At 39.7% G+C, this 27,099-nt stretch overlaps 1 protein-coding gene across 1 annotated transcript in view; it reads right to left on the reverse strand.

Annotated features, from left to right (window-relative positions):
- Positions 1-27,099, reverse strand: part of DIAPH2 (diaphanous related formin 2) — a 2,404,298-nt gene that overhangs the window by 751,831 nt on the left and 1,625,368 nt on the right. Inside the window, exon 24 of the mRNA XM_029607438.1 lies at positions 13,890-14,014. Coding sequence (XP_029463298.1) covers positions 13,890-14,014 — 125 coding nt within the window. The remainder of the gene's footprint in view (positions 1-13,889; positions 14,015-27,099) is intronic.

The raw sequence follows: 27,099 nt of genomic DNA on the forward strand, positions 1-27,099 counted from the left end.
TGGCCAAATCTCCGCTTGGAGTGAGTGTCCTCACTCCGACGGCCAGCAAATCTGCACTAGAGACCACTGTTCAGTCCGTAGGTCTCATGTGGAATGCGAAAGTGGCCCCCCAACCCCCGACGCTCATACCTAATCCCCACCCCGAGTTAGTAGGTGGCCCTCCCATAGGGGTTAAAATACCTATGTAGGGCATAGGCACTATAGTAAGTCTCTCTCTCTCTCTCTCTCTCTCTCTCTCTCTCTCTCTCTCTCTCTCTCTCTCTCTCTCTCTCTCTCTCTCTCTCTCTCTCTCTCTCTCTCTCTGAGCCTGAAACAGGCTGTCTGGGACTATCGTGCACCGCGATAAAAGAAACTGGCAAATATCGTGCACTGCGATAAAAGACTGAAAGAATCATTGTGCACTGGGAAAACATCGCGTACGGCACCAATGTTTTCGTGAATGGCGAAAACATCGCCGCACGCGATTTTTCCCCACTGCACGAAAGAAGCCTCATTTGCATTGGTAACGCCCCCTAATGTGTTACCAATGCGATATTGGAAAATAAGGCCCTAAGTAAGATAGCTGAATAAATCTCAGATAGTGCTTTATCCAGTTAAGTAAGCTAGCCAGATAAGTTTCAAATAGAGATACTTATCTGGATAAGAAGCACTATTTGAGATTTATCTACGTGGCTGCAAAGTTGGCATGTAGCCTAAGATGGATGTTATCCAGCTAACTGGAATATTTATTCACGTGCATTTTTTCCATATGCACAAATGTTGCATGGAAGAATTACATGCATTTTATAACTCACACATATATGATTCATGCAGGTTGTAAAATACTGGAGTAGATGTGCATGTGGCCACAGATATGCATATACGGGCATGCTCACAGGTCTTGTAAAGTTATCTTCCCTGTATGAACTCTAAACTTTAATGTATAGACCCCTTTAGGATGCTCTGAAACTGCTGTAGGGTAAAAAGCTAAACTCCAAAGAAAGCATAGGGTTCTAGAAACTGCAAGAAAATACATTGCATGCTCTGTAGGTCGGTTACTCATTCCTGTCTCTAGGTAGGCTTTCAATTTTAATATGCTACATTTTCATATACTTTTGTGCTTTACTTTGTATCTGGATATTTAATCTATCAGATCCTGAGAATTTTTCTTTTCTTTTTCATTTTCTTTTGATGGTATTAAGGATCCTGGTGAGAGGCATGAAGCTTGTGTAACCATGATTTTATGCACAGATGGGGGGAGGGGGGGGGGGAACCCTTCAAAGTTCAGTACAGAATTTATACTCGGTCTTGGAGAAAGACCTTATATTTCAGAAAAGCTAAAATCAGCAGTTTACTCATTTCAGAGATGAAAGAGTAAATCCCGAAAACACAACAAAACTAATAGATATTTGAATATAGATTTACACATATGAAAAAGCTGAAACAGGTCTTCCATCATATATGATATCTAACATTGAACCTTACAACAACATATGCAAAACTATTGAACATGTGGTAATGTGTCATAAAGGCCATGACTGACATATAAAGTGTTTATAATTTGCTTTACTAGAAGTGATCCACAAATGTACAATATTAATAAATATGTGGTTTACTACAAGAATATAAACCATTTAAAAAGGAGATAGAGCAGCTTTTAAACTAGATCATGGGGAAAAACTAACAGTTTTCAGCCGCACATGTTACAGAGTGAAGTATCTTCAAAAGATACTTCACTAATGTGGAAATTAGAATATCTCAGCAGAGAAATTATGAGAGGCAGAAATAGCCCAGGTACATTTAAATAAAATATATAGAGAGATAAATGATTCCAAACTCTCTATTAAAACTGCTAAGCAGGCTGTTAATACAATTAAAAAAAAAAACCATGCTTTGAATTGTCTACATATACTGTAAGTAAAAAGTCTAAAATTTAAGATTGCAGAGTTATAATGTACGGTACTTAATAAAAATGTGGAAATAAATAAGCAAAGAGGAAGGAGGATAATCAATGGGACACCGTGATATGAGGATACATATTATATCTGAATGATTGACCTCGTCAAATTTGTGGAGGAGTGGTGCTATATGTTAAGGATGGCACAGAATCAAACAGGATAAAAATCCTGCAGGAGACAAAATTTACTGTATTATTTCCATGGATAGAAATTCCATGTTTGATGGGGAAGAATGAACCAGTAGGGGTACTCTACTGTCCAGTAGGCCAAATGGAAGAGAGACAGTGAAATGTTAAATTGACAGGGTCATTCATCAAAACGTGTTATGGCGTTAATGCATGCGACAGTACTATCGCACGGCATGAATGTACATTTTTGGACGGGTCGGGATTAGGAAGGTGTTTGGAAGGATTAACTAAAATGAGGGGTAATATCACATGGTTCGATAGCATAATGCATGTTATCCCATTGTTTTAATTCTGGAAATTACTACGCCTGAAATGGCCGTAACGCAATTTGCAATAAATTTTGCAAATTGCATTTCGGCCATTTCTGGGCTTGGGAGAGGGAGCCCCTCTGGGGAAGCCTTCATAGTATTCAACTATTTATATGACTATAGGAGGGCCAGCTAATAGGTCAAGGTGAGGTGTTGGTGGTGGTTTGGGGCCAGTTTTACATGCAGAGTGAGATGTACTAACTGCACAGTGCACCTCGGTGAAGATTTGACATCATTTGGCCTGAGGAAAGCCTCACAAAGATGAGATTTCTACTATGTTATCTTGGCCTAGCTTGATGGTACACTGTTAAAGAGTCCATCAAGCTAAGGCAAAAGAACATTGTAGAAATCTCATCTTTGTGAGACTGCTCATTTCAAATGATGCCAAATCTTCACCGAGGTGCACTGTGCACATTGTATGTCTCACTCTGCATGTAAAACTGGCCCCTAAACCACCACCACCATCTCACCTTGAGGTATTAGATGGCCCTCCATTTTTGATTCATAAATGACTGCTTCATGAAACAGCTGCTTTTAGAACTGATGAAAAGTTTGGGCTCCTTTAGATCCATTCCTAACTATGATACAGAATCTGGAGGGAGGTAACAGTGATGAGGCAGCTTGGCAATAGTTATCATAATAATAAAATTTAACTTAATAATTGATGGGCGGACATTAAGGAAAACTACATCAGCAGTATTTACATTTAAAAAGGGAGATGGAGTAATTTTAAAAAATATTTGTGCACATAAAAGTAGTAGCAATTTTGAAAAGCCAAGTTAAATATTTAAAGTGCACTTATGTGTGCAAAATCTATAGAGATTTCTATAGCTTATATCATAGCAATTTTCAAAAGCCTACTAACATGAATAAAGTGCATTAATATGCATAAAACCCAGTTTTAAGTGTGCAAATCCTATTGCAAATTATCCTCTATGATAAAATGAGGAAATCGGATAGGAAAAAAACTAAAAGCAACAGTTACAAAGGTTAAAAGTTTGCATGTGGTATGAACGCTGTTTAAAAACACCACCTTTGCAGCCTAGAACAGATGCATTATCTGCATTTAAAAAGGTAGAAAAAAAGACAAACTACTGGAGACAAGGTAAAGTAAAATAAGCTATTAAAGCCAAAAGAATGTTCTTAAAAAAACTGAAGAAAACAGGAAACTGCATAAGCACTGGCAAGTTAGATATTTATTTACGGGTTTTTTATATACCGAGGCACGTTTGCAAAACATCACCTCGGTTCACAATGTAACATAACTGAGCAACAGGCTTTACAATAATAACGTTTTTTTAACAGGGAGGGGGTAAACATGGACAGGAGTAGATGATATGAGAATTATATACAAATATACATGTTGGTTTTCACAAGGGCGTTCATCAATGTAATAAGGGTAATTAGCAGGGGAAAGTAATAAGGGAGGGGAGGGGGAGTATATTCACAGTGGGTGGGAGGGGGAAGAGTAGGTAGAAAGGGCAAGAGTCAGTCGGGGGGTCATGTCGCATCTTTGGGAGGAGTCAATTCGTTAGTCCGGGTACGCTAGTTTGAACAGCCATGTTTTAAGATTGTGCTTGAATTTTTTGTGGCAAGGTTCCTGGCGTAGTTGGGAAGGCATTTTATTCCAGTGGGCAGTGCCTGTAAAGATGAATGATCGCTCTCTGAAGGTGGTGTGGTTCATGAGCTTAGGAGAGGGAGTCTGAAGTTTGGCCTGGTGATGCGTTCTTGTGGGTCTGGTCGGAGTGTGAAGCAGGAGATGTTCTGGGAACCATTGCATGTCATGGTTATGAATGGCTTTGTGTATGAGCGTGAGTACTTTATATACTATCCTGGAGGTTACAGGGAGCCAGTGTAGTGATTGGAGGACGGGAGTGATGTGTTCGTGACGGTGAGTATTGGTAAGGATGCGTGCAGCAGCATTTTGTAATAACTGTAGTGGTTGTAGAGTACTTTTTGGTAAGCCTAGGAGAATAGCGTTGCAATAATCAATTTTGGACAGGATCATAGCTTGCAGTACTGTGCGGAAGTCAGAGGAATGAAGAAGAGGTTTGATTCTCTTCAAGGTGTGGAGTTTGAAGAATCCGCTTTTTATGGTGGCCGAAATGAATTTTTGAGGTTAAATTGGTTATCTATCATAATTCCAAGGTTACGGACTTGTAGGGTAGGAGGGCAGCTGGGGGGTGGGGGGGGGGGGGGAGAGATTGCGTGAGGGGTTGTTAGGAGGAGAAAGAATGAGTAGTTCTGTTTTGTTAGTGTTGAGGGCAAGGAAATTTTCGGAAGGTAGTTTATTTATCTCAGATAGTGCAGGGAATTTATCTCAGATAGTGCAGGGAATTTGAAAAGAAACTTGCCAGAGAAGCAAAATCTTGAAATAAACCCTTGTTTAAGTATATTTAAAGGAAAAAAACAGTAACAGTCAGCTGGATCACTAGATGACAGAGGAGAGCTAGGGAAGACAAGGCCATAGTAGAAAAAAACTAGATAAATTATTTGCTTCAGTCTTTATTGAAGAGGGTATCAGGGAGATACCTACATTGGTAACATTCTTTGGGAGTGGTGATTCAGAGGAATCACTGTGAATCAAATTACACTGAACCAGGAAGATGTTAATAGAGAAAATCAACAAACTAAAGAGTAACAAATCACCAGGACCAAATGGTATATACCTCAGAGTTGTGAAAGAGCTAAAAAATGAAATTAGGCTTATTATCTCATTCAAATCAGCTATAGTATCCAAGAAATGGAAGGGGGTCAACATAATACCTTTAAAAAAAAACTAAGAAAAACAAAAGTTCTAGAAATGATTCAAGAAACTAGAGACTGGTAAAAGGGTAGAAGTTACTCTGAAACACAAAATTACTGACCAACTGGAAAGATACCAACTCATGGGGCAGAGTTAACATAGATGTTGCAAAGGAAAATCTTGATTTACAAATATTTTAGATTTTTTTGAAGGGATTATAAGGTATATAGAAAAGGGTGATTCAGTTGTTACAGTATATCTGGATTTTCAGAAGGTGTCTGAAAAAGTCCCTTATGAGCGATTAATCAGGAAATTAAATTAAAAAGTCATGGGATAGGAGGCAATATCCTAGATTGATAACTGACTAAAGGAAAGGAAACAGATATTAGGTTTAAATGGTCATTTCTCTCAATGGAGAACTATAAGTAGCATAGAGCCCCAGGGATCTGTATTGGAACTGGTCCGTTGTAATATATTTAAAAATGTTCTGGAAAAGGGAGTATTGAGTAAGGTGATAAAATTTGCAGATGAGACAACATTGTTCAAAATTATCAGACCACTAGCTTATGTAAGCAATTGCAAGAGGACCTTGTAAAACTAGGGGATTAGAAGTCTAAATAGTAAATGAAATCTAATGTGGTCAATTAAAAGTGATGTATATAGGAAAAAAGAATCCAATCAATAGGTATACAATACTGGTTCCATATTAGGCTTCACCCCCCAGGAAAAGGATCTTGGAATTATTTTGGCCAAACTTTGAAATACTTGACCCAGTCCACATAAGCAGTCAAAATCAATCAAACTGAATGCTAGATATTATTAGGAAAGGAATGGAAAATAAAATCCTTCCATCGTGCAACCACATCTTGAATATTGCATGCAGTTCTGGTTGCCTCATCTGGAAAAAGACGTGGAAGTAGAAAATGTACAGAGAAGGCTGATCAAAAAGATAAACAGATAGAATGGCTCCCTTTTGAAGTGAGGCTAAACAGGTTAGGGCTCTGCATCATGCAGAAGAAATATAGAAGTTTACCAAATCATGAGTAGAATGGAAAGGGTAAATAAGGAACAATTATTTGCCCTTTCAAATAATACTAGGAGGACGCTTCATGACTCTAATAGGTAGCACAGTTAAAAAACAAAATGGGAAAAATTACTTTTTCACGCAGCACTTAATGGAATTTGTTGCCAGAGGATGTGTTGAAAGTAGTTAGTGTAGCTGGGTGGAAAAAAAGGATCTGGATACGTTTACAGAGGAAAAATCATAAACCAATATTAGCCACGTAGTCTTGGGAAAGCCACTACTTATCTCTGGCCATAAGCAAGAAAGACGATGTATTAAATAAGTAACAGATTTATCAGAATAATACAAGTGATCCTCATAGACAATTATTAACAGAATGACTTTTACTCAGTTCAATAACTGTGGTGTTTAATCATAAGGCATACCAACTGGAGTCTTAAGGCTCATCCAATTTACCGTCAACTGTCTACAATAAAAAGGGAATGGAGTCACCTGAAAGAGAAATTGTCTATATTAAAAAAAAAACCCAACCAAAAAAAAAATACCTCTCCAAGGGTGCTGCATCAGAAATTTGTCCCAACTGCTACAGAAGGTCAGGAAGACCAGGAATAAATGGATTTCAGTGGGTTCTGGAAGGGTTAGACTTGTGGACCACAGACACTCACTCTCGCCAACTGTGCAGCACTCAGGATATCTTCCCCCACTCCAACAGAGGAGTCAGAACCTAGGAATATATGGATTACAGTGGGCTCTGGAAGGGTATGGCCTATGCAGACACCCCCATTGGCCCAACAATACTCTTATAAAAAGCCTTTTCTGAATTGGAAAACAAAAATGCTCCAGCAATGGAAAGTGAAGTGGTATTTAAAAGGAAAGAAGACACCCACTGCACACAGAAACTTGATAACATTATCAAATATCAAAACAGAAAGTTTCCTTGTGTTGGGAGACTTGGTCATTGGAGGTACTAATTTGGGAACTCATTTTGAGGGGTCACAATTAAATGCCTTCCAGGATTCTCAGCTGGTAGAAAGTAAAGACTCAAACATCGATACCATCATCATCCATTTGGGGACCAATGACTTTAAACAGCATCAAAGCAGTAAAGACTGTATTCCAGACTCTGGGGAAGAAGGCACTGGTGAAGGTTATGGGTATCATGGTGAGAACTTGTAATTCTCATGATTAGACTTGGGATTCATAACTTTTTTTTTCAGCACTGTAATGCTAAATATTTTAAAAAAGAAAACAGAGGTAAAATAGCTACTGTTATGTATGTTGATGCATTATCTTGTTTAGGTGAATTGGAAAAGATGTTGCTGAGAAATACGGACTGAGTGATTAAACTGATTGATTTTTAGTCATTGGAACACTTTTCATATAAATGAAATTTACCAGCTTTTTGATTTTTAATTCTACTGTCCAATAACTGGGTTAGATCTACTATTGAAATCATACAGAAAGACAAAAATTAAAAACAAGTTCTTGCCTAAAGGAAGCAACACGAAGAGCAAAGGCATAGACTACATGCTAATTTATTTTGGTAAGCAAATTATACATCCATTTTTCTTCATTTGCAGTTTATCAATAGAGTGACCTTACTTAAAAAAATAAGTGCGCTAAAACTGGGTCAAGTTTGTCTTCATATAGAATTAACTGCAGGGAGCAAAGAAGTTTTGCCTGACCTCTCGCCTCACCCTGTAATATTTCTTTGCTATTCTCAGAAGAAAGATTCATCTAAAATTGCTAGTGGGTAGCCTCTATTTATTGCTGTACAGGGGAACCGTACCTTTAATTACGATATATGCATAACACCACATCCTGGAGCTCTCTCTGCTGAGAATGATTAATGTTCTGACATCTTTAGTTGTCTTTTTTTTTTTCCTTTCAGTGGTTGAAACACACAGCCAGTCAAGTCAGAGGGAATGCTCAGCTCACTCTCCATGAAATTCCACAGCTTTCTAATCTCAGTGTGTGCCATCGACAGTCAAACAATCCCGCATTGTGAAAATGAGAATTCTAGCAACTGCACACACCAGGGAGACTGAGCTTTATTACCCTTTTAAGAAGAAGTATTTCTTCCTCGCTAATGCCCCTGTCTCCAATATAAATAGATATACAAGTCAAAGCAATAACAAAGTAAAAAGTACCCATGGTGATTAAAAAATAAGGACCATACCCCAGTAAATTTAATAATCTAATACAATTTGGATTACTGCAGTTGCCTTTCCAAAAATAATGAACTGTACTGACTAGCGCTGTTTTAATGCACACAGAGGCAGCAGTTTTCATAGATTTATGACACAAAATTATACATATAAAAGTAAGATTTTATCAGCCAGATAGGATTCATATTCTTGCCTTATGGGTCCTTTCTACCCTTTTTTTTTTTTCATTTTGTATCTTCTATACCAGGGGTGGCCAATTCCAGTCCTGGAGAGCCACAAACAGGACAGGTTATCAGGATATCTCAATGAATATGCATGAGACAGATTTGCATACAATGGAGGAAGTGCATGCATATCTAACTCATGCATGTTCATTAAGGATATCCTAAAATCCTGGACTGTTTATGCCTCTCGAGGACCAAGGTTGGCCACCTCTATTCTATACCTTCCTTGTGATTTTCACAACAAATGAACTTTGATTAAAATGTCTCTACCACATCAGTTCAGATATAAGAAGCGCAAGTTCAAGCAAAACACTGATCAGGGCAGAGAACCAAAAATTAATAAATGGGGCAACTGGGACACCCTCCCAACTGCCTTCCTAAGCAGATCAATTATACAATAATACATGAAAAACTAATGAATTGGATGTAAGGGCCATAGCCACTTATTAGATGCCCTGACAAGGAAGTCTAATTGGGTGCCGAGTCATTGGCCTAATCTGTGCCCCTGGGAGATGCCATCAGAATCATGTTATTGTAACCACCCTTGAGGCTCACTCCAAGAATGTGCTTTGCCTGAAAATCTCGACAATTAGTCCGGTCCCAAAGGGGTCATATTGGCAAGCCTTCTTCCAGCAGGCCCACTGGCCTTGCCTGTGATTGTCTATATTCTGATAGTCCAGGGTTATCATGTCCTAATTCCAAGCCTAACAATGATCAATTCCAGATTGCCAATCTTCTTGCCAAAGAGTGGCCTTAGCAATGCCCCTTGCATTCCTAGGCACCTCCCAAAATTACTATTCCCCACCCCCTCTACCCCACCCCCTTTTACTTACGTGGAAATCCTGAGCCTACACTATGTCCCTGCAACCCAAGCACACTGGTGTTCTGTATCCCACCCTACCATGCATGGGGGAGAAGAGTTGGGTTCCCTGTCGGCATTACTCCCTGGTCTGTTGATCACCTGCCTTATACTACTTTCCACTGACTTCACAGCAGTGATACAGGGTATCTGCTCTGCGAGAAGCTGCACAACGGCACCACAATCACTCCCTGACTGCATGCATGTGGCCACAGGCTCTGGTGGCAGCATAGATGCCCTAACTTGTCCCTGTCAGCTTATGGCTCCCTGCTGGTCACCAGAAGGCAAGTGGGCCATGTGGTCACAGCATTCCCGATCCTGATCCACTGACGCCCGCAGAAGCAGGGACCACTAATGTTCCTGCTGTACACTTTGCCATGGCCTGCCGAGTAACGACCAAGATGTTTGACCTGCAGGGTATTCCAATGCATATTACACCAGCCACCCCTGGAGGCAATTGCAAGGCAAGAAGCCTTTGACTGCCCTCTACAACCCCTTATAGGGTATGGCTGATCCTTTCCCCTGCAAATTTCTTTTTGTTTTGCTAATTAGTGGAGGGGATAATGAGGATTTGGTACTCTACTTGTTGCAGGTCTGGCAGCTCTGCAGAGCTCAAATCGGAAAGGAGGCAATCGCCAGGTCTCTCTGCCCATCCAGCCTATCCTCCTTTCCCAACTCTTCTTGCCAAACTATAGAAAGGTTTCCTTTTTTTGTCTTTCATTCTCTTTTTTTTTTAACGTAGTGCAGGAAGGGGCTCTGCATCCTGTTTTCCCTGTAGAGGGGGAGGTTCTGAGCCTACCAAGTCACCCTTTTAAAGGGAGGAGGGTTTGCTAGCAAGAAGAGGAGGACCAGTGGATCACTGCTCCAAAGAAGAGGAAGGCTTCAACAGAACCATGTCAGTGAGACTGTCTGGATGTGCTGGCAGGATTTAAATCTCTTGCAGGCTCTGCCTCCCTTTCTGCATCATCACGCTGGCCTCAGACCAATCAGGGAGGCTGATGCCAGCATCGCAGCTTGATGATATCTGCATATCCAACTTGGGACCAACGTGGGGCCACTGTACCGTCTGTTATCACTGTGGAGGGGAGGCAGGAGGTGGTTCGCTGGTGCTAGTTGTGCTTCCATGCAGCTGGTACCATAATCAAAGTCATGTTCACAGTCCCACAGGTCCAACAATGAAGATCTTGAGTAGGTCTGGTGGCCCGCCCATCCAGGTGCCTCAGGTGCCCATTATTAGCAGCACCTCCACATCCGTGCTGAGTGAGCCACCCATAAAGTAGCAAAATACTATATTATATACAACCAAAGTTCAAAATGATGCAATAATGGAATTTTGGGGCCCTACTGATGTATGAAAATAAACCCTATGTTTAGTATCCTGGTTTCAATACCCCCTGGATACAACAGAAATGTTATCATCATTAGATGGGTGTAAATAGTCTTCTATATTATAAATGCAACTATTTCAAGAGAATCAATGTTTACTTATCATAGACATCGCAGTATGCTAGTGTTATGCTTCTTCTTCTTTATCTTTATATCACATTGAATATTTTGTCATAAATGCCTTCAAGCAGTAGATACCTTGGGCAAGTGCAACATTACCTGAGGTTCAATGATGCCATTTCAGATGTCTGAACCAGCAATATGGCCTTACCATTTTTATAGTGCCTTGCTGCATCCCTCTTTGGTGCATAGGGAGCTGAGGCATTACCATCTTTGCCAAGGTTCATCAGCACAAGGTAAAAGGGACTCAGTCTTGAAATATTAATTTTATATTTTAATAATAGACAATACTGTCAATCCTGCCCTTGAAAACAACATTCTAATTGATTTTAGTTGGTCAATAGTATCAGAAGAAAAAAATATGGTTTAAAGCAGTGCTTCTCAACCTTCTTTCTGTTATGACTCACCTGACAGATGTTGCTCATGTGCGTGACACATTGCACACTATGGGCTAGATTTTAAAAGCCCTGCGCGCGTAAATCCTGCCGGATTTACACACGTAGGGCACTCATGCGCCGGCTCACCTAATTTGCATAGGCCACCAGCGCGCACAAAGCCCCGGGACGCGCGTAAGTCCTGGGGCTTTGTAAAAGGGGCGTGTCGGCAGTCTGGGGGCGTGCCCTGGGGCGTGTTTGGGGGGTCAGGGGGCGGTCTGGGGTGGGTCCGCGGGCATGGCGGTGGTTTGGGGGCGGGCCGGGAGGACGGTCCCGAGTCCCCCGGCACTGTGGCCTGTGCAGGTTACGCCTGCTTCAAGCAGGCGTAACTTGCACAAAAAAGGTAGGGGGGATTTAGGTAGTGCTGGGGGGTGGGGTAGATGGGGGAAGGGAGGGGAAGGTGGGTCGACGCGGAAGGAAAGTTCCCTCCGAGGCCGCTCCGATTTCGGAGCGGCCTCGGAGGGAACGGAGGCAGGCTGTGCGGCTCGGCGTGCGCAGGCTGCCGATTTTGCGCAGCCTTGGGCGTACCGACCCCGGATTTTATAAGATACGTGCAGCTACACGCGTATCTTCTAAAATCCGGCGTACTTTTTTAAGATCTACCTCTATGTTTAACATCTGTACTAAACAAATAAAATCCTCGATATTAATTTGTTAAAAATAATGCAGAAGAAAGATAAAATATTCTTCAATTTCAATAACTGCTTGATTTATTTTAACTGCTTTATTTTTTCTGAAATCTTTTTATCTTTTCTTACTGCATCAGTAAGAAATCTGGGAATTGATATACAGCACACAAGTTTTTCAAGAGACAAACTCTCATGCATCTCAGTGTCAACCTCAAGAAGTTCTGACCTGTTCTGGAGTTAGGAAACCCCCTTTCAACTCACCATACAAAAAATATATTACAATTCGGGTATCCCCTCAGTAACAGTAATTCAAAATCCCTTCCCTGCTAGACATTTTGTGAAATAACATGAAAACCTACTCTAAATATACTTAGAAATTATATAGCAAGCCTGTCATACCATAAGAGTGCTAACCCCCAGCACTTGAACAGCAACAATCCTATCTATGAAAAGGCCACAGTGCAAATACAGAACACAAAACACTTAGTACTACTGGAAAACTAAAACAAGCCAGACTGCTATAGATCCCTACATAGAATCTACATGCTAGTCAGCAGAATTCCTCACCCGCCACACATGAAGAACACGGACTGACCCTTACCTAATACAGAATTAGAAACAAGCATAGAGGAAAAACTGAAACGCCGAGGGGGATGGTGGGTGGGGGGGGGGGGGGGGGGTGTTGGGAGATTGATAGAGCATACCTTCAACATTTTCGGCTTGGGCTGCTGGTGGAAATGATTGCCAGGGATCAGAGAAAAGCAGCAACAGGGAGCAGTGATGAGGAATTTTAAGGACCAAGCTCCCTCAAGCAGCAAGCACACCGGGCTGTTAAGGGAAGCATAGGCTGGCTATGTCAAATTTTTGGTAACACACCTCCCAGCTCTTTCTGAAACACTGTTTGAACGTGTTAGCCGAATTAACTGGTTTCAAACTGACAAGGGCCATGATGCAAACATGCGTTTTCTCCAAGAAAGCATGCTTTGATAATCTGATTTCTGCACGAGAGTTTCTTGTGATGTCATAAGAAGCAATAATATAATGTGCAGTATGGTAAATCATTTTCATACCCCTAATTACATACCTGATTTTAGATCTGGAAGAAAAAAAACATTTTATAACATACCATGCATGTTAATTTTGAAGAAGGGATAACAAGACTTGCTTTCCTGCATGAACCAAAAGAATATAAAAAACAATTGGAACTATACATTGGATTAAACTTAATAATGGCCTTGGATACTGCCCATAAATAATGATAAATCTACAGTCACACGGTAAACATTAGCCTCATAGATCTCTGGTTTCTAAGTAATTCCTCCTTTTATCTATATGCAAATATGGAAATAATCATAGGTCACCGGAATGTATGTGAAAAGTGCTATGAAACTATAAGAAGTCCTCTAATACGCGACAATTTGAATTTATAAGTCATCAAAAGCATAGATCCTCTAGAGCTCCCAATGCATGGATGTTACATAGGAAATCTGTGCTAACGTTAAAATAAGAAAACTCAGAATATATTCAGTTAATAGGTACTTCATTAAATATACCCTAAACAGATTCTGAAAATATTTACTTCATATTCTATGGTTCACTTCAAAGTGTACCTGAGTTTTAATTCTGACAGTGTGATCTTTCTTATTTTCAGCCTCCAAGTTGTATGAACTCTAGGAACAGCTAAAGCATGTACAATATTTCAGCCCTGCTAATAGTGTGATCTTTTTTGCAATGCAATTTTTCTTGTACGAAACGTGACAAGGAACAACCACACAAATGCCTGAGCTGTTAAGTTTTCTAAATCATTAACAGGGACAGAGAGATCACGCTCTAAGTGGATTCAATCAGACATGCAAAAAAGGATATGCTCATTTTTTCCACAAACTTATCATGTGGGTCATCAGTTTTGGGGAAATTTTTTACATCTCCCTCCAGGCGCTTGATCTGATTTTCCATGGCATCCAGGCTGCTCTTCAGGTTCTGAGCTGAAACTAGAGGTAAAAAAAGAAAAGGAACAGGAAATAAGAGAACTGACTCCAACTTAGTAAAAAGGTTAGAAAAAAGCACCGTCAGTAGGAGCAAGGTATTCTAGAGGTAAAGAGAACTATCTCATTAAGCAGGCTTTCATTTTTCTGAATTACTGCTCATAAAATTCTATCCTTCATAAAGTAAGTGAGACTGGGTAATATAATATACCAAATCATCATGTTTAATGCGTGAATGTCACCATTTTATTCAGCCATTAGTTGAAATGAATCTATTTCTATTTAAATTTATTGTTAAAAATTCTAATATTTCATTCTTTTAAATCTAATTTGAAGATTAAAGAGAAACTAAGGTTCAAAGAGATTGTTTCTCATTAATGCATTTACTTGGCTGTATAAATGATTTAAAGATAAATTACATAAAAGAGATCAAATGTTTTTCTTTTATTGAAATATAAAGATTGTTAATAATCAGGTTTCATTATACTTAGAAATTCAAAAAGAATATAATAGACTCACTACATACTCTAGTGTGTATCATAAAATCATGCTGAGATGATTTATAAAGCTTATCACAACAGTACCACAAAGCAAAATATTGTGAAGGCAGTTAGTTTCTTCTTCTGCAACAACATCAATACATAAACCACTATTAATAATAATGGGACTGATTTTCACATATTAAAACTGAGTTTTACACATGTAAATGCACTTTACCCGTGTAAGTAGGCTTTTGCAAATTGCTATAATATTTACCATTGAATTGTAAATAGGTTTTACCTCTGTTAAGTGCACTTTCACGCAGGTAAAGGGCTTTTGAAAATTATGATGGTATGTTTCATTTACATGCATAACTCCTTTGAAAATTCACCTGAACAATTGTAGCAATTTCACAGTGATGACTAACCAGCCATTAAAAGCTGTACTTACCAGAACTGATCTTAAAGCCATGAACTATATTAGGAGTACTCAAATCTGAAAACTAGAAACTGGTCTGGTTTTAAGGATTTCTATGGTGAATATGCATGAAATATATTTGCATGCAAATATAAAGTTTGATTTAGCAAACTATTTTCCACATAGACTTAGAATGGCAGAAAAACCTATGGAGGAAAATTTCAAAAAGATCGATATGTATTAAAACTAAAACCCATGTGTGTAAATTGACTTTTAAATTAACTTTTGAAAATTACTTTATAGTACTTAAATCCTTTGAAAATTCACTCCAGATGCCTGAATTTTCAAATGTTTTACGCATATAAATGAGTTTTTGAAAACTACTACGCCTCTATCCTAGTTTCAATCACTGCAGTAATATAACTAAAAAAGAGATGATAATGGAAAAACTATGTAAAAAATAGTTTATCATCCTCTTAAAATGAGTATTATGTAGAAATCATAAATGGCTCCACATGTTCTTAGTACAGAGCTATGTATGTGGCTGCTCGCTATCATATCTCAGTCCTCTTCCTAATACTATTAGCATTTCCTCAGGAGGCTGCAGGAAAATGAGTTGCTGGAGCGGTCTTGTTTTATCAGGTAATTACATACCAGCTAATTCCTGCTCCAGTAACAAATTAAAACATGGATTCTCCCCCTCCCCTGTTTTCAGTAGGTTTTTAATGGCTGTTGCTTGCCAGTGAAAAGCTGCAGTACAGTTGGTAAAATGATGCAGAACATGCAATTATAGTAACAAGATAGTGCCTTGGACTGCATAATCCTGCCTGGACATCCTCCAGACAGTGCAAAGAAGGAGAGTGCATAAAAATCTCAGGAAAAATAAGACAGGCAACATTATCAAAGTTGTGTGCATTTTTGTGACTTCCCTAATTTATACATGACAGTTTATTATATTGGCAGATAATTATAGAGCAGCAGGAAGATCTTTATGTCCAGGAAGTAGTTTATTCAGGGCCTTTACATTTGACGGTCCATAAATGAAACCATTTTAGTTCTAATGACCAAGATAGCCCTCCTTAATCTTCACACTACAAAAATATGCTTGGCTATATACTAATGATTTCAGTGTTTCAGCTAGTTTATGAAAGGATAAGCAGATAAGGAGAGACAGGAAACTGTGAAAGACGTATACTTTCAGTACTGATTTGATGGCAACTTTGATGGAAGTGAAAACTTTCAGCACTGCTGACTGAGAAGCTGTAGGAATGTACTGTGATCCCAACTCCAGAGTTTGAGGCTGCCAGGTGGGGCAGAGGCTTACGTTTGGGGTGCTGGGTGGGGGGGGTTAGGGGAGAAAATGGACTGACCAGAGCTAAGTTTGCATGGCTGAACCAGGGAAAGGGAGGAACTGGGGTGACTCATCTCTTTTAACAAGAATATTATTTTTTATCTTTAGGGGGGGCCTTCGGAGGGTGAGGATTGGGCTGGCACACCCTATAGTTGAAACATTTGGGTGGGGGATTGAGCTGTTAAGACTGGTTAATTGTTATTTAATCCTTTTTTAAACTCTGGTTAACTTATCCGGATGCAGGTACCCAGAAAACTTTAACCCTGCTCTCAGCTATGTCTTAAATAAACAAAAAAACTTAGGCCTGGATTTATCAAAATGCAATAAGTATCGCATGCAATAGTAAAAGGGGCATGTTTTATGCTAATATACAGTTTATCACAATTTGTGCTAATTACCTATGCAAAGAACTAAGTTAGTGCAAATTGCAATAACATTTTCAGACTTTGTGATAAGTGCCATACCTGTTGTTTTTCCTGCATTCAACCACTGGGGGATGAGTGAGAGAGAGAGAGAGAGAGAGAGAGAAACTAGCTGTAATGTCCTCTCCCTAGATAGGTATTTGTATCCCTATGGGTGGCCCACCTAGTAACTCGAGGTGAGGTTTAGGTATTAGTGTAGGGGGTTAGGGGCCACTTTGACATTCAACATGAGAAGTACGAACAGAACAGTGGTCTCTTGTGAAGATTTGATGACCTTCGGAGTGAGGAAACTCACTCCAAGATGATATTTGTGCAAGGTTCTCTCAACCTAACTTGCTGGACTCTCTACCTGGGTAACATCAAGCTAGGTGGAGAGAACACTGCCCAAATCATCTTTGGGTTAGTTTCCTCTCTCCATAGGTCATCAAATCTTCACAAGAGAGCACTGTTCGGTTCGTACATCTCACGTTGAATGTCAACGTGGCTCCTAACCCCCTACACTAATACCTAAACCTCACCTTGAGTTACTAGGTGGGCCACCCATAGGGATACAAATACCTATCTCTGGAGATGACATTATGGCTAGTCTGTCTCTCTCTCTCCAGATGGCTAGGCTGGTGCTCCAGGAGCTTCAAATCTACTAAAACAGGCCTTTCAGGAGACATCACAAAATGCACTAAAACCTTACCACCCCATAACACAAGCTATCACACAGCTTAACACTACTGAAAAAGGTGTAGTTAAAATCAGCATTAAATCTGTGCAATAGCACTTTGCAGACTGGCAAACCCAGCCCACTCCCCACCCCTAACTCCTCCTCTTTTTCAAACTTGCATCACAACATACAATATGGTGCTATCACATGCATTAAAGACATTTTCGCATGCGATAAGCTCTTAACGCATGCAAAAACGCCCTAGTGCATTTTGATAAATGACCCCCTTATTTGGTTAATGCCAAATATCAGAGTTAGTTGGATACATTATTCAGCTAACTCAACTCTGCCCTGGACTGCCCCCCGAATTCCTCCTATTCGGTTATATTTTAGGTGAATAATGACTAATCTATATAAATTTTAACAGGATAAGAACCATTGATATTCAAACTTGCCATTTAGTCAGTTAACTTACATGCTATCCTGCTAAATGCCTTTGAATATTGATCTATTTGTGTGCCCAGTGGGTTTTTTTTTTTTTTTCAGGAAGAGATTTTGTGCCTATACTTCCTGTTCAAGAGAGGAGGGGGTGAAAAATATGATTGTGCTTTTCCTGTTGTGTGATTATGTTTTTGGGGGAGGGTGGGGAGAAGCAGCATAACCCAGCTCAAAAGATCCAGAGTAACATCAAAGAAGAGTTATTTTAAAAGGATTTTATTGAACGGAAAGAGGAGAATCTGGAGTACCCTCACAGCAGTCCCTATCCCAGGGGACTTGTGGAGAGTGTGGATTCAAGCAGTGCACTACAAGTATTTTTGGAAAGGCAGAATTATCAGAGATAGGTGCCTAGGGTGGAATGGGAACTATTTTTCCACCTACTGGAGGAAGGGGAACCCCTGGGAAAAATACCAAAAGACCACATCCACAGATGACGTTTTGAATTAGAATTGGGACTGATATTGGATGTAACCAGAAGAAAGTGTGTCTGTTGCCAACTGATTATAGTAGAACAAGTATCACAGTAACTTTTTTATTTTGAAATACCATATCTGAATGCCCCATCTGGTTTATTTGTTACTGAAAATCACACAACCTTAGGTGCTGAGCTTGCACCTTTAGAGAGTTTTGCAAACACCTTGGAACATGGAGGTATATTTTATAAAACCCCCCCCCCCCCCCCCCCCCCCGCGCCAGCACACACAGACACACAAGAGATTCTACACCAGGGTTTACAGAGACTTTGCCTGATATTGAGTATGATACCTTTCTTCCTAGTTAACAATGGAAGATGGGCTACAATTACTTTTTAAAATTTGAATCAGCTTGCAATTCCCCTGTCATTCTAGGAGAAGTGATGTAAGCAAAAGTCATAAATTACCTAGATTAATTATTTCGCTATACATTTTGCATGCCTGTGATAAAGGGGCGTGGTTAGGGTAATTTTCGAGATACTGAGAAAGAGAGAGAGAGACACTTTTTATAAGGTTCTTCTTTAAGTAAACTATTTGTACCACTGTAGGAGGGTCAACCAGTAAGGTGAGGTTTTGGTGGTGGTCTGGGATTTTGGGGGGGGCAGTTTTACATGCACGGTCAGATGTACGAACAGCACAGTACACATCGGTGAAGATTTGATGTGATTTGGAGTGAGGAAAGGTACACAAATCGTACATCTGACTGTGCATTTAAAACTGCTCCCCAAATCCTAGACCACCACCAAAACCTCACCTTGAGTTATTGGTTGACCTTCCTACAGTGGTATAAAAAGTTGACTAATATGTGTGCCTCCCCAGAGGCTCTATCTCTCCTCCTCGCCTCTCTCCTTCTCAAAATGGGATTTGCAATATTTAGCGCAAATCCAGGTTTGGGCATATCGCACAGCACAATGCCAGGAAAAAAGGTGTAGCTATTTCTGACGTTAAATCATGTGATAATATGCATTAGTCTATCACATGCAATATTAAAACCCCCTCATTTTCATAAATTCTGCCCAAACTCCACCCTTTTGACTACATTTGTAGAATTTGCATACGCATCTCGCGATGCGTTATTTATTGCATGCGTTATGACGGGCATTAGGGCCCTAACACGATTTGATGAATGACCCTGTTACTTTCTAATATGCAGATATTGGCTCTGATGTCACATATCACACAAAATCGCCTCACTCACTGCACAGCAGTGAGTCAGCAACACCTAATGGTCAGACTCAAGGTGCACATGAGCCCAGTTATAAACAAAGATATGGTTTGAGACCTCTGACTGTTGCTGCAATAGCTGGGAAAGGCAGGAATGGGATAGTGATAAAAATGAGGAAACAAATCCCAGGTATTTGTGGACTTATAGCTAGAGCTGTGACATTTTGAAAACTGGTTCAATAGCCCACAATAAATTTGCAGAGTCACCAAATATTTTTGAATTAAATTTTAAAAATTGATGCACATCACTTAAATCAACAAATCTGCATCAGTAGGAACAGAATTGCCTGATTTGTGGGGATCCACATTGAGCAGACTCTTGAAAATACATGGCAAATATCCATCAAATCCAGTCAGATTTTCCTCAGATTCATAGGAGAAATTTTAATATCTGGAAAATCTTTCTTGAATCAGGTTGAAATTCAGTTCCTTTCAATTCAACTTCATATTTTGCGTAGATCCCTGTTCATAGTACTTAACCTCTAAAAAATCTCCAAAGAAACCTAAACCACTAATAAACATTCTGGAATCTTTAATATAACTTCTGATTTCTACTGTGTTTTTTTTATACTTATATTTTATTATGTTTTAATTAAAATACCTGATATAAAACAAGGAAATTCACTCATAAGTCCAAGAAAAACAAAACAAGTTGTTAAACTGCACATCTTTACAAAAAAAAAAAAAAAGTCCACATCATGGGAGCAGTAACTATCACCTCTTGATACTATTCCAACTAAGAAAAGCAATTAATCAAGAAGATTTATTTAAAATAAAGGTTTCTAGGTGACCTGAATCAAGAAAAACATATTTATTACTCTGAAATTCTACCAGACATTTACAGGGAAATTTAAGAAAAAAGCTTCCCCAATTGCTAATACTCTAGATTTTAAATTTAGAAACACCTTCCTCTTCGCTTGTTTCCCTCGATACATCAGTAAAAATGTGTACAACATGCCTACAAAAAGGTACATTCTTGTATTTAAAGAATTGCTGAAGATTGTTTTTCTTTTAGATAAAGAGTAAAGTAAACCACAAAAGTTGACCTAGTGGAGATGTTATTTGAAGTTTGAAGGAAGAGAGATATATCAGAGCTATCAACTGAAAAAAACATCCATGGCTCCTTCAGTAGGACTTGTCACTCTCTTCTTTACTGGCATATTATAAAAATTTGATAAAGAAAAAGATTTTTCAGAAGAAAACGGCAAAGCTTCAATAATATACTTTTTGAACAACTCAACACCTGAAAGAAAATGAGTCTTAGGGAAATTTAACAAATGTAGATGTTTAGATCTAAGGCCTATATTCATCATTTTGTTATAAATATAGCAAAAATAGCACCTGCAATAAAAAAGAGGCATGGTTAGGGTAATTTTCCTGGTACCGCTTCACATAGGTATTTTATTGCAATGCGCATTAAATTTATCGCACCAGTGTTATTTTCACATCACAAGCTGAGAAGTCCCCAGACAGGCTTTTATCGCATTTTGGGTAGGGAGAGAGAGAGAGCCTCTGTAGAGGCTCACAAAAAAGTTAAATATTTATTCCACTTAGAGGGGGCATTAGTAACTCGAGGTGAGAATTGTGGGGTGGGTTCTGGGGGGCAATTTTACATGCATAGTCATACGCATGAATAGCACAGTCACCATCAGTGAAGATTTAATGTGATTTGGAGGGATGTAATGTTAAAGAAGAGTAAATTTGTACCATGTTCTCTCTACCTAGCTTGATGCACTATTTACCCATCTGCAATCAAGATAGGTAAAGAGAACATGGTAGAAATTCTACTCTTATGGACCATAACTGGACATGCCACTAAACTTTGGGAGGGGAGGCAGAGGTTACAGACTACTGTCAGTTGTCGATCCATTCATTACTTGGCTTTCAAGCACCCCCTCAATATACTTTGTTTTATAAAATGCTATTTTAACTATCCTCAAAAACATCAGCTTCTCTCAAGCAGTTTTGTTCTCTATCACAACTAAACACCCACCTCCAAACTTAACCATAAATACACAGCCTCCTCTCTTATACACACATACATTCCCAAACACACAGCCTCCTCTCTCATCTACACACACACTCCCAAACACCCAACCTCGTCTCTCATATACACAGCCTTCTCTGTCAGACACACACAGCCTTCTCTCTCATACACATATGCACACTCCCAAACACACAGCCTCCTCTCTCAGTCACAGGTGGTTCGCTCTCCCTCTCCTTAAAACTTTCCCAGACTTTTATCTGTGTCTCCCTTGTACCACCTGTCTCTCAATAAGCTCTCCCCCTGATCTGTGCATTCTCTTGTGCTGCCTTCCTGTCCCTGTCCCCTCTCTCCCCATGCTCGTATTTCTCTCCCTCCTTCTTCACTCCTCTCTTTCTCCTACCCAGTCCATTTCTTTTCATCTATCTTGTTTCCTCATGTGTCCCTGTCTCCTTTGTGCTCTTCCTTTCCTTCCCACCATCTATGTCTCCTGCTTTCCCTCATGCTCCCATTGTGCCTTTCCCCTTCCCTGTGATCTTCTTTCCCTCCAGTCCCCACCTCTGACTCTCTTTCCTCCATTGTTCCCCATGTGTCTATCTTCCTTTCCCTCCCCTTTTCTCTGTGCCGCCCTCTGTCTCTGCATTGCTGCAGAGATCTGTAGAACTACTGGGGCCTGTACTGTGCCCCGCCTCCTCTCCCCATTCCATCCAATCAGGAAAGGAGGCAAGTGGGCAGGAACACAGCTCAGCTCTCTGCTCTGTCTTTCCCTATAATCAGGAAGCTGGGGCAAAGAGGAGTCTCTTGTAAAAACCATATTTTCAGTGTCCGGGCAGTACTTCTGACTGGACACTGTACAACACAGCTGAAAACCTGGCTGCCCGGTCCAAAACTGAGCAGTTGGCAACCCTAACTCTTCTTTCACCTTCCCGCTATAGTGTGCATTATGTTATTGCATGCAACGTTAACTAGCCCTCATTTCCATTTACTCTGCCCAAACTCCTCCGAAACTCATCCCACTTAAATTTTTCAAATTTGCTTAGGCATTTCACGATGTGGTGTTTATCCATGTGTTATGAAGTTATCGTGGGCTTGAGGGCCCTAACGCCTGTAATAACGCCCTAACACATTTTGATAAATGATCCCCCCTCCCCTCCAAGTTTGTTTTCCAACATTTCGCATTTATAGTGAAGGCTCAAATTGTCTTTAATACCTGAAACTAATGACGCTTGGTATTGGAAATCGCCAGCCTGCATACCTAAAGTATTTTCAATGGTTCACAACATTTTGTCTACCTCAGTTAATTTAGAGAAGACAGCACATGAAAACTGACACAGTTGAGAAACAGAGTTGGAAAGAGACTTCTCAATACAAATAACAGCATTCCAAACGCCTTTTAAGGAAATAACAGGTGATTCACAATCTTCAGAGGAAGCATTTCCTTCCTGAGCTGCTGGTAAGTACACAGGCTTCGGAACAGCACACCACATTGAAGTTACAGTAGGTGTTTCAGATATAGAGTTTATTAAAAAGAGATTCACCATATAATTTCCAAGGAGTTCCAAAATTTCAGTACCTAGAACAAAATTGGAATTGTCCGCAAGAGATTCCTTCTTGGCCGACATGCCTAAGGGAGCTGGGGGAGGAGATCTTATCTCCGGACTCAAGGAAACATTTTCCACATCAGTATTCAAATAATCTTGAAAAACTGGTCTACTAGAAACCACGTTGGTCCATAGGACCCTTGATGGGAGTAGGCCTGCTAGATGAAATAACTTTGCCTTTTCATTTCTTCTCCATCTCTATCAGGTAAGAAAGAGAAAACAAAAGAGAAGGGGGGGGGGGGGGTGCAGCTTAAGCATGTCGGTGGCAGTGATCGGCACAATTTAAAGGCCCCAGAGAGTCAGATGACAGAATCCCAGATGGCCAGATGATGCCTGCAGCAAATCTCCCGGGCAGGACCAAGGATGGGTAGGTACGGCTCCATCCTTCCTTGCAGCTCACCATGATTTAAAGGTCCCAGAGAGTCAGATGATGCCTGCAGCAAATCTCCCGGGCAGGTACGGCTCCCTACTGTAAGTGTTCTGAAGTAACTTTTTAACATAACTGATCTAATACACTTCTACAGAAATATGAAAGTGTTTTTTCTTAATAGACTGAAATTAATGAATGCCTATTATGATGGGGTAACTTTTAAACAGGCATGCGGGCTCGCACCTATGGACTCAGCTATTTTATGACATACACGCGTATATGCATGCATGTTAAAAAATAGGCTGAGCGCGCACACACGTGCATGCATTTTTTACGTGGGCGTCAATGTGTGCACATCCACACCATTGCCAGTTTCACCAGATCATTCCCAGTTCACCCTGGCAAAGGATAGGACTTCCTAACCCCCCCTAGTCCCTTCTCTTTTAGCCCCAACCCTTGAAATGCCGCTGACTAGCCTATATTTTATTATGTACACGCCATTCATATCAGTAGTTATGTTACACGGCAGGTGACCCTGGCACGTTCCTGTGCGCATGCCTATATATGCACATATCTCTTGGTCTTCCCCTGACATGCCCATGCCCCCTTTTCAAACCTTAATACTTGTGCACATGGCAGGAGAAATGTGCGAACACGGGCGGCTTATAAAATCTGCTCGGCATGCACCGGCCCGACTTGTACATGTATCTCCCAGCTTTGGCATGTGCAGGACTTTTAAAATTCCAAGTTATGAGTGTATACATCTAAAGTAACATATACCTGACCCTCCAACCTTCTATGCAGAAATGAGAAAATTAATAAAAGTCAGATTAAAACTGCAGGTCTGATCATTTTTAATTTGGATTCCTCTGCTTGTTATAAAGAGTATAATAAGTGCTTCTTTAAATGTTAACTTTTACTCTTTTTGAAAGTGGAATTTGATAGCACAATATTAAATTCTGGCTAATCACCAAAACCATGTATGGTTGAATTCCACAATCTACAGATAAGTATGGGAAAATACGTGTGGGAGCTTGCTGGGCAGACTGGGTGGGAAAATAAGTGTGGGAGCTTGCTGGGCAGACTGGATGGGCCGATTGGTCTTTTTCTGTCGTCATTTCTATGTTTATGTTTACAGCTAATGAAACATTGATCAAAGCAGCCATGAACTCTATTTTTACCACAATAACACAATAACTTTTAAACAGCCACATGGGCGCACATGCATGCATGTATGCCGGCTCGCGCCAATGGACGAAGCCATTTTATACCATACGTTCGTATATGCTCGCATGTTATAAAATTGATAGTACATGTATACATGTGTGCAAAAATGCTGCCTCTACCACAGAGGTCATAGGATTTTGCTAGGCACATGTGCCGACACATATATCCTTTCCCCAGTTCATTCCCAGTTCGCTCCAGTAATGGATAGGACTTCCTAACCCCCCTAGTTAATCTGCCTTTGACCCTATTAACCTCGATCCTTCAAACCCGCTGACTAGCCCTGATTTTTTTAAAACTTACACGTCATCCATAGATGAAGTAAAGTTACGCGGTAGGGGATCCCGGTGCATGTAAATACTTACACGCAAATTTCAAGTGATCTTTTCAGAATGCCTATGTCCTGCCCATGCTCCATCCAGACCACGACCATGCCCTGCCCCTTTTTAACTTTTTGATTTGTGTGCATATGCACGTATTCGGGCGATTCTTAAAATCCGCCTGGCGCACACAGGCCCGAGATGGACGTATCTCCCGGCTTTGGCACGCGTAGGGCTTTTGAAATTCACCTTTTAAAGTTTAATTTATTTTAGGGATCTCTAAGCGGTGTACAAAAACTGGATCATTAAATTGCATAGATCATGAGCACAACCTTTTGTAATTGATTCAGTACTAGTTTTTTTTATGTTCTTTTTTTTTGTTAATTCTTCAAGTTAAGAAGAAAGAAAGGGGAGATCTGTGAGCCACTTCTGCAGGCCACAGCTAACATTCTAGTGCAAAGCATTCATAGTAAATAGATAACCTGGATTTATAAAATAATTGTTTAGAAAATGGGTGCTGCCAAGTGAATATTTTGAATGTCAGAACAAATCATGGTCAGCCATATAAATATCTGTCAAAAAGTTCGAACCTAGTCTAACGTAATAATTCCCTAAACCAGGGATTTTATAAAAATAGTATTTGTCAAAGCAGCTAATGCCTAAAATTTCCAAAGCTTCACCACAACATTTTCAGCAGCCATCTTGAACTTTTAGGAGAAATAGAAGAATAATTACTCCTCCTCTAGATATTTCTTTAAGAATCTTCATAACATTTTAGTTTTTTTAAATCTGGTTTGATATATCAGAATTGCTAGAGGTAGCTTTTAGTCCCACATGATTTAAACTTCTGTTTGTAGTTTTGATTAAATATAGAAAAACAAATGCAACACTTGCTAATTTATTTGAGCTTAGGGCTCAATGGTGTAGATTTTGTATGGAGAACACTGACAACATGCACTGAGACAATCAAACACATTAGGATAAGCAAATCTGAAACTAAAAAAAAAAAAAAAAGAATCATGGGTGGGACCCTTAAAAGAAAGTTTATTTGGTTTGATAAGTTCTAAGGCTATTTACTTACTTGCTTTCCTTATTTAATTTCTGTATATTTAACACTTTGATTCATTTCTGGTCTGTTTTTGAACTATTCATTGAATACAACTTCATTGCATATCTGATTTGGCGTGCAGAAAATAGGTCTGCTCTTTAGAAAGCAGGTTATCACTCTATTGCATGGTCAAACTCTTCTATTTAAAATATTTGTTTCTATTGTATGAGTGCAGAAAAATGACCTTGACACAGATCATCCAAAGAAAAGCCTTGGGGAAACTGCAGCTCTCAGAATGTGATGATTTTTGCTTGCACATTGCTGGCTTGCTGACATTTATGAGTATCATATGACTACAGCGGAAAAATTTATTCCACATCATACCTATCATGCTGATTTATAATGATATATCATCACAGAAATGATTTATACCACAGCTAGCAATTGTAATCAATGCTGCATCATGGTGCTGAAGTGGGAATGGATATCACAAACCACAATTGTCTGCATTATATGTGATCTGAAAAACAAGTTTAACCTAATGTTAACACCACAGATTGTAGCATTTGATGAGAAAACTTCTACTAACATAACAATGTTCCTCTGCTTGTTACGAAGAGCGCAATGAGTGCTTCTTTAAATATTAAATTCCACATTAATAGAGTACAAGTTGACAGCAAAACATTAAACACCGGTTAATTACTAAAACCAAGTATGGTTGCATTCCAAATCCACTGCAACCAAAACACTCATTAAAACATATTTGCCACCTTTTCTATTTTTGCCACAATTAAAGTTTATTTTAGGAATTCTTAAACCAGAGTTCAGAGCTAAACTTAGCCCACCCACATCAAATTCCATAGACCATCACCACAATATTTTGCCCAACATTTTGCAGCGGATGCAATAATTGTTTCTTCTGTAATCTTATGATATAGTCCATGAGACACAGATTAGAGTCAGAGTGGATAATTTCTAAATAAATTTGAACAAGCCCATATACATCCAACAATGCAAGAACGAG

Source organism: Rhinatrema bivittatum, chromosome 6 (genome assembly GCF_901001135.1).
Source record: "Rhinatrema bivittatum chromosome 6, aRhiBiv1.1, whole genome shotgun sequence".
Lineage (NCBI taxonomy): Eukaryota > Metazoa > Chordata > Amphibia > Gymnophiona > Rhinatrematidae > Rhinatrema > Rhinatrema bivittatum.